The 12,389-nt window shown below is 40.9% G+C and overlaps 1 protein-coding gene across 1 annotated transcript; it reads right to left on the reverse strand.

The window, feature by feature from the left end:
• Positions 1–2,474: 2,474 nt before the first annotated feature.
• Positions 2,475–11,125, reverse strand: DDX24 (DEAD (Asp-Glu-Ala-Asp) box helicase 24; the record flags this gene model as incomplete). Its single annotated transcript, XM_009709179.1, has 6 exons — positions 2,475–2,706; positions 4,478–4,611; positions 7,072–7,260; positions 7,842–7,917; positions 10,070–10,585; positions 10,972–11,125. Coding segments are annotated over 6 exons (1,301 nt in total), but the record flags the coding sequence as incomplete, so codon positions are not given.
• Between the last annotated feature and the right edge of the window lie 1,264 nt (positions 11,126–12,389).

Below are 12,389 nucleotides of genomic sequence, written 5' to 3' on the forward strand. Positions count from 1 at the left end.
TATACTTGATGTAAAACTCTTCATGTCTAATTTGCACAGTGATACACATGCAAATGATCAGAGTTGAAGAAAACAGTCTCTTTTACCTTCTCCTCTTCCTGCAGTAACCCAGTTCACATTGGAGGAGGGCAGCTAAATGGTAATATTTTCCAGTTACTGTTTAATAATTTATTTAAATTAGCTAAAGTAAGTATAAGGTTTTTCCTCTAGGCAGAAGACTCAGGATACCCTGATAAGATAAGGAAAAGGCAAAGCAGGCAGCCACAAGAGAGCTTTCAGAGCGCTAGACAAGTATTCTTTTTAAGACACCGAGATATTTTTAGGGTCCAAGCTCTGCTTGAGCTCCTGTGGGGGTGCAGCATCAGTAGATTAAGCACCAAGAGTTCATGCTGAGCACATCAGAGGCTGCAGGAGAAAACGAGCAGCAGAGCACACCCCACAGCCGAGCATGAAGGTGAGGAGGGCAGAAGCATCGTGCTCCATCTCGGTGAGACTTAGCAAAACAGTGGGCTGGGAGTGTGCGAACTAGGTTGTTAAACACAGGGAAACAGAAGCAGCTGAAAAACTTCACAGCAATGGTGGAAAGGAAATAACAATACTCTCACTGTCCCCCAATTCAGTTCTCCTTATGATCATGTGGCACTACAAATTGCTAAAACAGTCCTACCTCATGCAGATTTTCAGACAAGGGAGGAGATGCAGAGCCCTAGTATCAAGATCCAGCCTTGATTTTGCTGATGAATTGTAAGCAGAAATATATCACAAGATGCAGAAAAGACCCACCTGGTCTTCAGTCCCTTCAGGGATGCAAGTTTCCTTTCCATAGTGTAAGAATGTGATTAAAATGGCACAGAAAAGGAATGAGGGCATGCTTGCCTTAGCTCAGTTCCTTTTTTCAGCTTTCCTTACAAGGAACCTTCCTTAAATTATTGTTTTTATTTTTCAGATGTCACATTAACTCCAAAGATGTGTTGTCTTCTCACATCGGTGAGAAGACCGAACCTTACCATCTCTTCCCCCTAGAACTTCCCCCATCTGTTCCAAAGGGCAAGAGACAAACAGTGCATTGCAAGGAAAGCTTCATACATAATTGATAAGCTCTGTAAGCTTATGATTAAATTGTCACAGCTGTTCTTCAGCAATGCAAACGCAAGGAAGCAAGAGAAAAGCCCTCCAGAGATGGGGGGGTGGGGGGGTGAAGCTTCAATTATTTACATAGGTGAAAGAGTAAAGAGTTTGTTATTCCCACATAACCAGCAAGTGGCTGGAGGGAACACTGAACTCCACAAATTTCCCTGACTAGCTGAGTAAAGGGGTGCCTCCCTATCATGCCAGTGACACTGGTTCTATAGCGTACGAGACAAAATCTCAGGCCAATTTAGAGCTGGCAGGTGAAGGTTCCCTGTGCTCCCACCAATACAAATCCCACTGCTATGTCTTACCTTTTGGATGCTTTTCGCCTCTCCTTGTCTGCTAAGTGCAAATGGCATCAGCTATGAGGAATTTAGAAATCTCAAGTGATTGAAAACAGACACAGGCTTTGGGTTTTATAGCAGATATAATTTAACAAAAATTCAAAATACATTTTTCTGACATTTTTTAAAATAGTTTAAAAATTTTTTTCCCAGCTCAAGTTAAAATGATTTAAAAGCATAATTATCAGGAAGCACTCTTCAAAAGTGACATTTCACAACATCATCATTTTTTCCACTAAAGCAAAGATCATGGTTCCAACGTGTTTTCAAATACAGACTTAACTCCAAATATTAATTAATTAAACACTTAGTAGCAACACTTATTCCTCAAAAATCTACACATCTCCCAAGGTCAGTCCTGGCCCATTGCCACCTTGACTCTTTTTGCACATTCTAAAACATACTAACACAGGACTAAGGGAATTAGACCCAGTGGAGAACAGAACAGAGAAACATTATCAGAGGACAAAGAAAACTGGGAGAGATTTTTATAACCAGAATGGTAGACCTGCTGATAACATTACCTATATTTGCTGCCTTTCTCACTGAACTGGCTACAGTAAAAGCCAAGCCTCCCATTACCACCAGCTCAGATTGTACTCAGACTGTATACAGCTTACCTTCCCCTGTTCTTTAAGGAGATTAAAATTCAAATCAAGTTTTATCATTAGATTATGCACACAGTGAATTTTACCCAGTAACTATTACCCATTTCACAAAAGAGTAATAAACAGAAATATTTCAAAACTAATTAACTCATATTAATACAGAGAGTAAGAAAAAAATAAGTAAGAATGTAAGAAAACAAGATCCAACACTAACTAACCGCATGTTAACAGAGCCCTTTAAATCAACATTCTGCTTTCTGCCTGCACAACCAAGACACAGGCAACATCCTCCAATACTACGTGTCTTCTAGCTGAGTTTCTCCATAAGCACTGACAGCCTTGATAAGGATTGTCCTTGGTTCCGTCACACTGAGTGATCTTGCACAGTTATCTAATTTAATTTTATTGATTTCTTCTTCTTGGCTTGTTGTTTGGACATGGTACCCAGAGCAGATTCTGAAATGCCCACTGATGTCTGAGGCAGGAGTAGTTTTCCAGACTGTGTTGGGTACTTGGTTTTCATAAGGACTTTAAACAGTGGCTGGGACAACATATGTTTTAGTTGTTTTTTCATCCCCTTCAGCATCTTTTGCTTCTGGCTTTCTTCTTGCTCACTAGCTTTTCTTCCTTGGGGCAGAAATCAAAGATACAGAATGTTACAAGAGAAGAACTTGCACTGGCCCCTTTCACCAGGCTTTTGTAGTGCCAGGGGCAGATGCTAATCTCATCTTCCTCTCTCTAACAAGGTCAGTCAACTCCCATACAGTCTTCCAGTCATCTGTGACACTTTCAGATGACCCAAGCTGTCCACAAGATAACAAGATCAAGAAAAATCCTGACTACTGAGTAACTATAGCCCAGGTATCATTCTGCTAAATGATTCGGTTGGCTCTCAACCCAGACCAAACTCAGGAACAAAAGGAAGGGGGCCCAGAAGATAAGGTATTAACCCAGGGCTTCTAGCTCAGGTAGAAGCTTCTTTTGTGTATTTTGTTACTTTATGCATGCCTCATTTCAGCACCTGTAAAACAGGAAGCCCTTTCCTCCTTATACATAAAAAACCCGAGGTGCTCAGATTTAATGACATGGGAGAAAGAAGGGCATAGAAAAGATTGAAGATAGTCAATAGGGTCAGAGGCCTGAACTGGCGAGAACAAATGAAATCAAGGTTGCTGTAATGTAAATTGAAAAGACATTACTAAATCCTTTGTAACAGTGTAAGACGCATTTCATTTGTGGGAGGAATGACGGAGATTTTAATTGGCCTCCAACAAGCCACAGAAGAAATCGGAGACTGAATACATTTTAAAGCATGAATCCGGCAAGATTCTGGGTGGTAATTACAAAGTGCTTCATTTGAGAGCCACAACTTACTTGGACTAGATGTGCTGTTTTGAAACTCATTCCAAAGCACAGCATACTCAGATAATGTCAAAACAAGACAGCAGAGTGCTAATTATCCGACAGCTCTCCTGAACAGTTTGGACAAAGATGATTAGCGTTTGCTTGCAAAGTGGTTGAGAACTAGGTACTCCAACCACGAATAAAGGAAAGAAAAAAATTAATCTGAACATGCTTCGAAATTAAGGCATCTGCATATTTAGCAGCTAACAGGTTAGAGACAGCTTAAGCTGAAGTGACCTAGGCAGCAGCCCTACTCAGCATGCCTTCTAAGAACTGGTAGGAAATCATATCTTCTGCTCCTAACATTTGAACACAATGTGGCGTTTTACAGTGCATCTAAGTGTTGCAAAACTTCATGGCATTGAATTAATAAGCACCTGTAGTTGCACAGCCCTACACATTCTCTCAAGCACAGCCTACAGAACATTTAATTTTAAAAATATAAGAAATTATTTACTTCTAACACACCAACAAAAACCTCAGCAACTTGAATATAAGTATTGGCCATTCAGCCCACACAACTCAACCTACATAAGGTTCACATAATTTTCGGTGTTTGCTAGCACTTCCTGGGTATTCCCACAGAGCTGTCAGGCTCCTGTGCTGCTGCCTGACTACAGGGGGGTGGGAGAGATAAGCAAAGTGGAGAAACAGTTTTTTCTTTCACACAGAGGAGAGAAGACTCAAGCAGGACATACTGGGCTGTTAGATTACCCTAAACTGTTTGCCAGAAGCTAACCAGTTCTTCTCCTACAACATGTGGACTTATCTGTGACTTGCCAGAATTGTCACACCTCACACTCTCAGCTCCAGCACTGTCTACTGCACAATCATCCTGAAAACACCAGCAATATCACGTACTAAGTAATGACACTCCTTTCTTTCTCCTTCGGCCCTGCAGGTTTTAAGAGTTTCTCTGCCGTGGCAGGGCTTCTTCTGGACACCAGTGCTATGGGACCAACTGCGCATACCCATAAACAAGCATTCTACTTGCCCATAAACATGTCATCATCAAGATCAATCTCAAGAGCATCTGCAGCTTGCTGGAGCCAGGAGTCATGTTGCTTTGCCCGACTGTTGAAAAATTCTGCCTTCTCAATCTGCCGTGCCAAATTCATCCGCTCCTGCAACAAAAGTCCATTTCAGACATTATGATCAGGTTTAAATGTGAGGCACTTTAGCAGAATCACTGTCTGAGAGCATGCGTTACAATGCAACTGAGGTAGAGAGACACTTTTGTTCCCTACTGGTATCCCAGCACGTGACCCATGTAATAAATACATGTCATCATTTACTAAAGTGTTTTCCTTCTCCAGATCCATGATAGACTCTGACTTCTAAAACATCTCAACTACTAAACATGCGTGAATGTTAACTCTTCATTCTTTAAATGAATCATTACAAACACTTCAGAGACATCAAGGACAAATCATGATTCAGATACCAATCATTTCCAAGCTACATATTTACATACTACAGCTGGATCTTAAAGTTACTAGTCTCAGAAATAAGGGGCAGCTACTAGCTTCATCCCACTCTGAAGTAATCTCCTGCAGGCCATATGGAAGGAGCTACTTATGTTTTCAGAAATGCACCTGGACCTTGTTTAGGTACAGCACAAAACGTCCTGTCTTTCTTCGCAGCTGCACACAGGTGGAACAAAGATCTCCAGCAAACCTAACCTGACCTGACCTGCAGCCTTCCAGCCGGGCCAAGCTGTCTTAAATAACTAATTCATTATGGAAAGAAAATCTGCACTGACAGTAAATAATAATCAACCCAGCAGCAAGTTCTGCTGTTTGGAATGTGCCTGTGGTTGCACAAGACAAAGCCTGTGCAGGACACCCTGACCACCCCAACTGAATAGTCTGGTGCTACACAAAACCAGCATCAGCCAGAACTGCCAGGATAATTAGGATGCAGAGAGACAGGAAATTAAATGTACAGTAGACTAATAAAAACAAGTCAGTCACTTCTTCTTAGAACATTACAAGAAATTTTAAATTGTTTTTCCATCTTTGTAAACTTGAGCCCTCTTTTGGTCTCTCCTCTACGCTGGTTCACCAATTCTATCCCTCTCAAGTGTGAGATTCCTTCAGACTTTTCCTGAACTTGAATGAAGGCATGCAGAAACAGGGAAGTAGCTTGCCAAAGGACAGACATAAAGAACCAGCAGAACTGTTAGTCCCAACTACAATGGCTTTGTCATCAAGCCCAGGGCAAAGTGTAAATAAGACCTGACCATATGAAGGGCCTAGGAGACTGGAGTCCTGTAATTACAACTACAAAGACATCTTTCTGGGGAGAGTAGAGCTATTTTGGATAGGAGAGAAGATTGTGAGATGGTGGCAGGAAAATTTAAGTGTGGAAACAATATTTATTTGCCCATTAATTGACAGAGCATGGCAAGAGCCAAAAATTACTCATAAAGAAACACAGAAGGGACCTCTGAAGAAACTCTCTAAAAACAGATTTAAGTAACCAGAAACATTTGGTGGGTGGAGGGGGACCGGGGGAGATGGAAAAAAAAAATAAATCTCTTCGTTACTACCAATAGGAGAAAAATGAGTCTGTGGCATTTCTTTGATTTTATTCCTCTTTCAGAAAGCTGCATCTCCTGAAAGATTCAGGCTAAGTACCCCATTTGCAGCAAGCCTGGGGTTTGAAACTTGCTGACATTATTCCCAAGGTGAGGATACCGCAGCTGCCACTGGGTTAGACCCTGGGCTCAGTCCAAGGCAACTGGATAAGCATGAACCAGAATGCCATAAGGAAGATACCTGTTGCACTATCTGACTGCTCGCATTTTTCTCCTGTTCTGAATGACTGTGCAATATTCAGACACTCCAACCTCAGCTGGATTCCTTTCAATGCAATATTTAAGTATGTCCCATTTGTACATGGCTGATGTCACCTGAACTGTTAAGAGAATGCTGAGACATGAAACGGCCTTTTATTCGAGAAGTAGAAAATCTGTGATGACTAGATGCTTTCTAAAATATAGTTCTGTAAATCCTAACCATTATCTATCTTGTGAGTTAGTGAATGACTAAATTCTCCTTAAAATTGGCAATAACCTAGAAATAGGAAACATATCTGGTTTGACAGCGTTCAGTCACTGCTGAGGCCTCACAGTACAGGAACTTTTAGAAAAGCAGACAACTCACTACTTCAACTGAGAAGAGGCAGATGAAGACCACTGAAGATCCCTGGACCTGCTCCTGTTCTCTAGTCTATTCCTGACAGAAGAGGCTTTAAACAACCTACTTAACAGAGCCATACCAGCTCCCCAGCCACAAAACATACTTGCTTCCCTGGTACGGCTTTTGGGAATACAGCAAAGCAGCTCTACGTGCAAGAAAAATCTAAGTGATGTTAATGTTTGAACACCTTTCTTGGGCCAGTTATTCAGGAGAAATCACAAATATTGCTTAAAACAAGATAAAGTGTGACTAACTTCATTTTCAAATCCAGGCCCTGAAGAGTAAATGTCACCTGAAACCTGGAAAGAATGTGATGGGCAATGCAGTAATATAAGGAAGCAAGCAACTACTCAGGCTGCAAAGAGACTGTTGTTTCTTTACCTTGATAGAAGTCATGCACTTGGTTTCAACCGGGAAAAATGGTAGCTCTTCACTCTTCTCCAACGTTTTATAAATTTTCCTAAAATTGATCAAGTCGTCAGGGCCTATCAACAATAAGCTAAGGCCTTCATTGGCAGCTCGGGCTGTTCTGCCACTTCTGTGTACATACAACTCAGAAGTACGAGGGACCTGCAAATATTCAGAAAAAACATGAAGCTGGTCAAGGAAAGCTAGCAGCAGCCTGTCATGCCTTGGCCAAGAGAATATTGTTTTTTATATACACATGGTACATTGCATGTAACACAGCTGAAGGTAATGTAAAAGACAATGTCTGGAGTCACTTTTTGTTCTCTGGTCCAGTATTTTTCCTTGCATAACCTTTTGTGAGTCTCTACTAACCTCTGACCCTCTGTCATTTCATTTGCAAAGCAGAAAAAATTTGTGTATGTCCTCAGAGAAAAGTTAAAGGGCTGAGTCATTTGACACCTTTAGATATCAAAGTTATGCAAAAAGCAAGGAGAATCATATCTGTTATGTCACTTCTCATATATAATCACACATTCATGAAGTGCTACCTACCACAGTCAGTCACTGCAGCAATGAGATCCTTAAGAACACAAAACTAAGGACAGTTAAATTAATAATAATTAGATCTCTATACTTGGAACTATACTACACACAGGACCAAGAATCACAGTTCAGGGTTTGGATCAGCAAAAGCTTATTTCAAAACCAAAACAGTAAAAGCAAAAACATTAAAAATATTTAACCTGGTAGTGGATGACATGCTGCACATTGGGAATATCAAGACCACGAGCTGCGACATCTGTTGTCAGGAGGACACAGCTGAGAAAGTGATAACATTTAATGAACATAAAATTGAAGAGTAAACCATCTGCCAAGGAACATAAAATACAGCAACCCAGAATTCTACCACAGCAATTTAAGGAACAGATTTGTACTATATCGCCTGCTGGAAATATGCTATTTGTTTGCCCTTACAGAAAACAATACCCAATATTACATCAGAGGCTGCCTCGAAACAGCAATTCTTAAAGTAAAAGAAAAAAAATATGCAACTGTTACCTTCAGCATTCTGCTTCTGCTTCCAATAAGGAAATTCACTACTTTGCTGGATCCTGTTCTCCCGTGCTTTTATTCTCTCCTAATTCACAGGAGTGCTAACGCAAATCACTATTCATGACCTAATCCAACCACTTGGAAGGAGGGTATGCTCCCCTTCATTACATTTTTCAATGTTCTGCCCAGGATGGTTTTAAAAATATCTTTAGCTTGGTATGACCATATGATTAACAACACAGTTGATCTTTTGCAAGGACAAACAAGTTATTACAAGTTTCACCAGTTGAGAAAAATCACATTATTAACATTATAGATATAACTAACAGCTTTCTGGGGCTGAAATATCTTCTACCAAGTTTCTCAGTAAAATTAAAATAAATATGGGGGGGGTAGGGGGGGGGGGTGGGGAGATTCTGTTCTGACAATTAGTATTTCTCCTTACCCCTAGAAATGAAGAACTACTCAAAAAAGTCATTCTTTTATATAAACAGTCTACTACAGAGACAAAAGTCTCCCTAGGGTATGGAACAATTCAGTTTAAAAAAGTCTCCCAGCAACTGAAAGGAGTTGTAGGCAACAGGAATTTGTTAGGATTTTATGGCATCTGACTGCATACTGTATTCCTACAAGGTTAAAACCAGAAATAAACAGAGAAAATTCTACAGCTTGCAATCTGCAGGAGGCCGTGATAGATGGTCTCATAGACATCTTCTTGCCTTGATAATCTGCAGTCTTGGAAAATTACCCATCTGGCCTAGGTCAATGCTATCGATACTACATTTTGCCAAGGGATACTGCAGATCTATCACGGCAATTCAACCTCTGTTCTCCCTGCCTGAGTCTATTACCAAGGTACAAATTCCCTCACAGTCAGACAGCATGCAGCACTTCACAGCAGGACTAAACTGTAAGGCTTCTGGATTATGGAAGTACTGAGACCACCAACCTCCTCCCAAAGGCCATGCCAAAGCCAGCAAGAAACAGTAATTCTTAAAATGGCAGGACAAACCTGCCTGAGTAAACATGAGTGCCCACTGCTGCTGAAAGGCAGAGCTGCCCCTTCTTTTGCATTGCTCTAGGATATCTTGACCCTCAGGAAACTAATTCATCTAACTAAACCTGCAAAACTAACCCAGCAAAAAGTGCTTAGTTTTCTGATGGCTTAGGGAGATGAAACAACTTACAGAAGGATCAAATGAGCTGCAGAGCCAGGGCACAGGGGCAGAGGTGTGCAGGATGGTTATAAAAGCATATGGCTGGAAACAGGGCGAGTGACAGCTCCTTCAGCAGCAATTAGCTGCCAGACCACATGATAATTCAGGCTCCGAAGGACCTCAGGAGGTCTCTAGTCCATCCTCCTCCTCAAAGCAGGATGAGCTATACAGTTGGACCAGGTTGCTCAGGGCTTTATCCAACTGAGCCTTGAAAACCTCCAAGAATGAGCAGCCTGTTCCAATGCCTGACTGTCCTCACAGAGAAAAAGCTCTTTCTTATATCCAGCCTGAATCTCTGATTTCAACTTGCACTCGTTATCCCTCATTCTCCTATCATGCATCACTGTGAGGAGCCTGGCTCCATCTTCTTGATAACCTTCTTTTAAGATATCGGATAGCTGCTGTTACAACCCTACAAAGTCTTTTTCCCAGCTGATACAAAGCCAGTGCCCTCAGCCTCTCCCCTTGCAGATTGAGTGCTTCTTGACGGTCTTCCACTGAACTCACTCCAGTTCACCATCTCAACCACCCTGTGAAACCTCATCCTTAACTGTTAATAACCTGGGCTCATGAACAGGGGACTCGCATCCCCAGCTAACTCCCCCAACCTGCTCCTCCTCCAACAGAGTTGTTTCCTCTCCCCACTACCCTTTACAAGATTTCTTTTTCTCTCTATTAGGAAATTAAAAAAATCAACTCACCTCTCTCGCTCAGCAAACCTTTCCAGGTTTTTCAGCCTTTGCTTTTGGTGCATGTTGGCGTGCAAAGGAAGAGGGTCACAATTTAAGATTGTGAGGAGAGAACTCAGGCGTTTTACACAGTCTATGCTGTTTGCAAAGACCATGGTTCTTCCTGGATACTGGAGAAGGAAGTAATAGAGATAATAGTCCTTCTCGTCTGTGTTACAGTGGATTCTGGTTTCTGTCAGAGTCTCAACAGTAGCTTCTTTTCTTGTTAAGTCTATTACTTTGGGTTTGCCCTTTATTCCTACTTTTTCCATTAACAACTCTAGTTTGGTCTTCTTGTCCATCTTCTTAGCATTCTTTTTCTGTAAAACTCTGGAGGGAGTCTGATGGACTAAAGTCAAAGTGGCAGAAAAAACAAAAGTCTGCCGTTGAGGGTTATACTGTGAATCATTTAAGATTTCCAGCAACTGCGACAGCTCTAAGTAGTGACCTTTCTCAACCATTCGGTCTGCTTCATCAATGACAAGGCATCTGTCAAACAGAAAATTCACAGTAAAAATACACTTGTGCAGATAAATACACATCCGATACACTTAAAAAGAACTTTTCCTATTAAAAGTGCAAGGAAAGTTCTGCATATAAAACCCAAAGGAACACCAGCTATGCCAGGGTAGTTAGAGTAGCGTTCCACATTTCTTTTTGAAAAATCAGGTTTCTAAAGGAAAAATTAAGGTTTTGCTACTGGCTTTAATTGACATTTCCTTCCATCAATATAACCACTGTGCATTCCAATAAAACACTGGCAAAAAATAAGTCATCTTAGGTAGTCTAAATTATTTAATCAGTTAGTAAATATAATCAGTATGCAGTGACACCCAGTTCAGTATCCAACAGTCAGTCTTAAAAGGCACCTTTACCTCAGCTGCCGAAGATTTGAAAGATGTGGGTGTCTCTCTTTAACTAACTCCCACAGACGGCCTGGGGTTGCAATTACAATTTCTGGCTTTCGATTCAGCACACGTTCTTGCTTCTGTGCAGCCATACCTCCAACTAGAATTGCAGTCTTAATGCCTAGAACATATAAATAATAGTTTTTATCTCACTAATTTATCAGTGAATGTCTTTACATACATCCACTCAAAGAAGTATTTCAAAAAGTCTACACTGCAACTTTCAGCAAGCATTTTGGCCAGGAAACTTCAGGGGTTTCAGGTAACACTGAACACACAAAGCTCTCAATTTTACAGAAAAATCCTTATTATAGTTAGATGCCAAAAATAAAGTAATCTTTCTTTTATTGCACCTGTCTTCCAATAGCAGGAATAATCACGTACACCCTCCGTAGCTGTTAGCTTTCTTTACTTGTACTTCAGAATCTCATGTTTTGTGAATTACATCTGCATGAACAAGCACGTTCCTGTTATGAATAACCAGCAGGCCCCTCCAAGAATAAGACTGAGAAATGCTTGTCTTGCTAATAACTGCTCATTTGTTACAGAAAAATCCTAGGAAGAATGCTCCCGTCCAATTAATGATTCTCTGGACTGCACAGTAGCACAGACCCTAAGTTAGCTTTAAGCAATTTGCTCAGGTACTAAAAGGAGTTTAGCTTTGGAAGCACAGACTCCACACATGGCTTATTTCATCCTACTTCTTCAAAGAACACACTAGCCCACGACAAACTCAATGCTACTGTGCAAGATTCCTCCAGTATCCAAGCTACCACTGATCTCTCTTCCCTACTACTTGTGGAACCCCATGCTTCCAGGAGGGGATTTTTTTTTTATAAGTGAGTTTGAGGCAATAAAGCAAGCCCATTTTCTCTCCTACTGCAGCAACTATACATCACTTGGACAGCAGATTTTTTTTTACACACAATAGCACTACTCCTATCAGGACTGTACTGACATAAATTGATTATTTCAGGCTAGGAGTTAAAATTAGCCTTGTAATCAGCTGTAGACTGATGAGCACAGCAGGATGTATAGGTACCAAAGGAAGATGTGCTTAAAAGCAGTTCACTGCACTACGTATCTTCTTCAATAATTAAGCGGGGAGTTGTTTCCCAGTTCTCCCCATCTTGAACAGTTTCACATCCTCACTCATTAACAGATGTGCTGACCTCTGGTTTGGAAGAGAAGGGAACAGGATGGAAGTGCTTTCATCAGACATGTTACCCAGCAGCATGCTGTGGCCTGACTGCTGCAGGAGGTAAGTCAGGCAATCCAGCAATGCCTTCTACCCTTAAAACTTATGGCCATAATTTCTTTTTTTGATAGATGTATCAAAATGATATATATAGATGTATCTATTATCTACATAGATTAATACATCT

The sequence above is a fragment of the Cariama cristata genome, unplaced genomic scaffold (assembly GCF_000690535.1).
Source record: "Cariama cristata isolate BGI_N322 unplaced genomic scaffold, ASM69053v1 scaffold35341, whole genome shotgun sequence".
Lineage (NCBI taxonomy): Eukaryota > Metazoa > Chordata > Aves > Cariamiformes > Cariamidae > Cariama > Cariama cristata.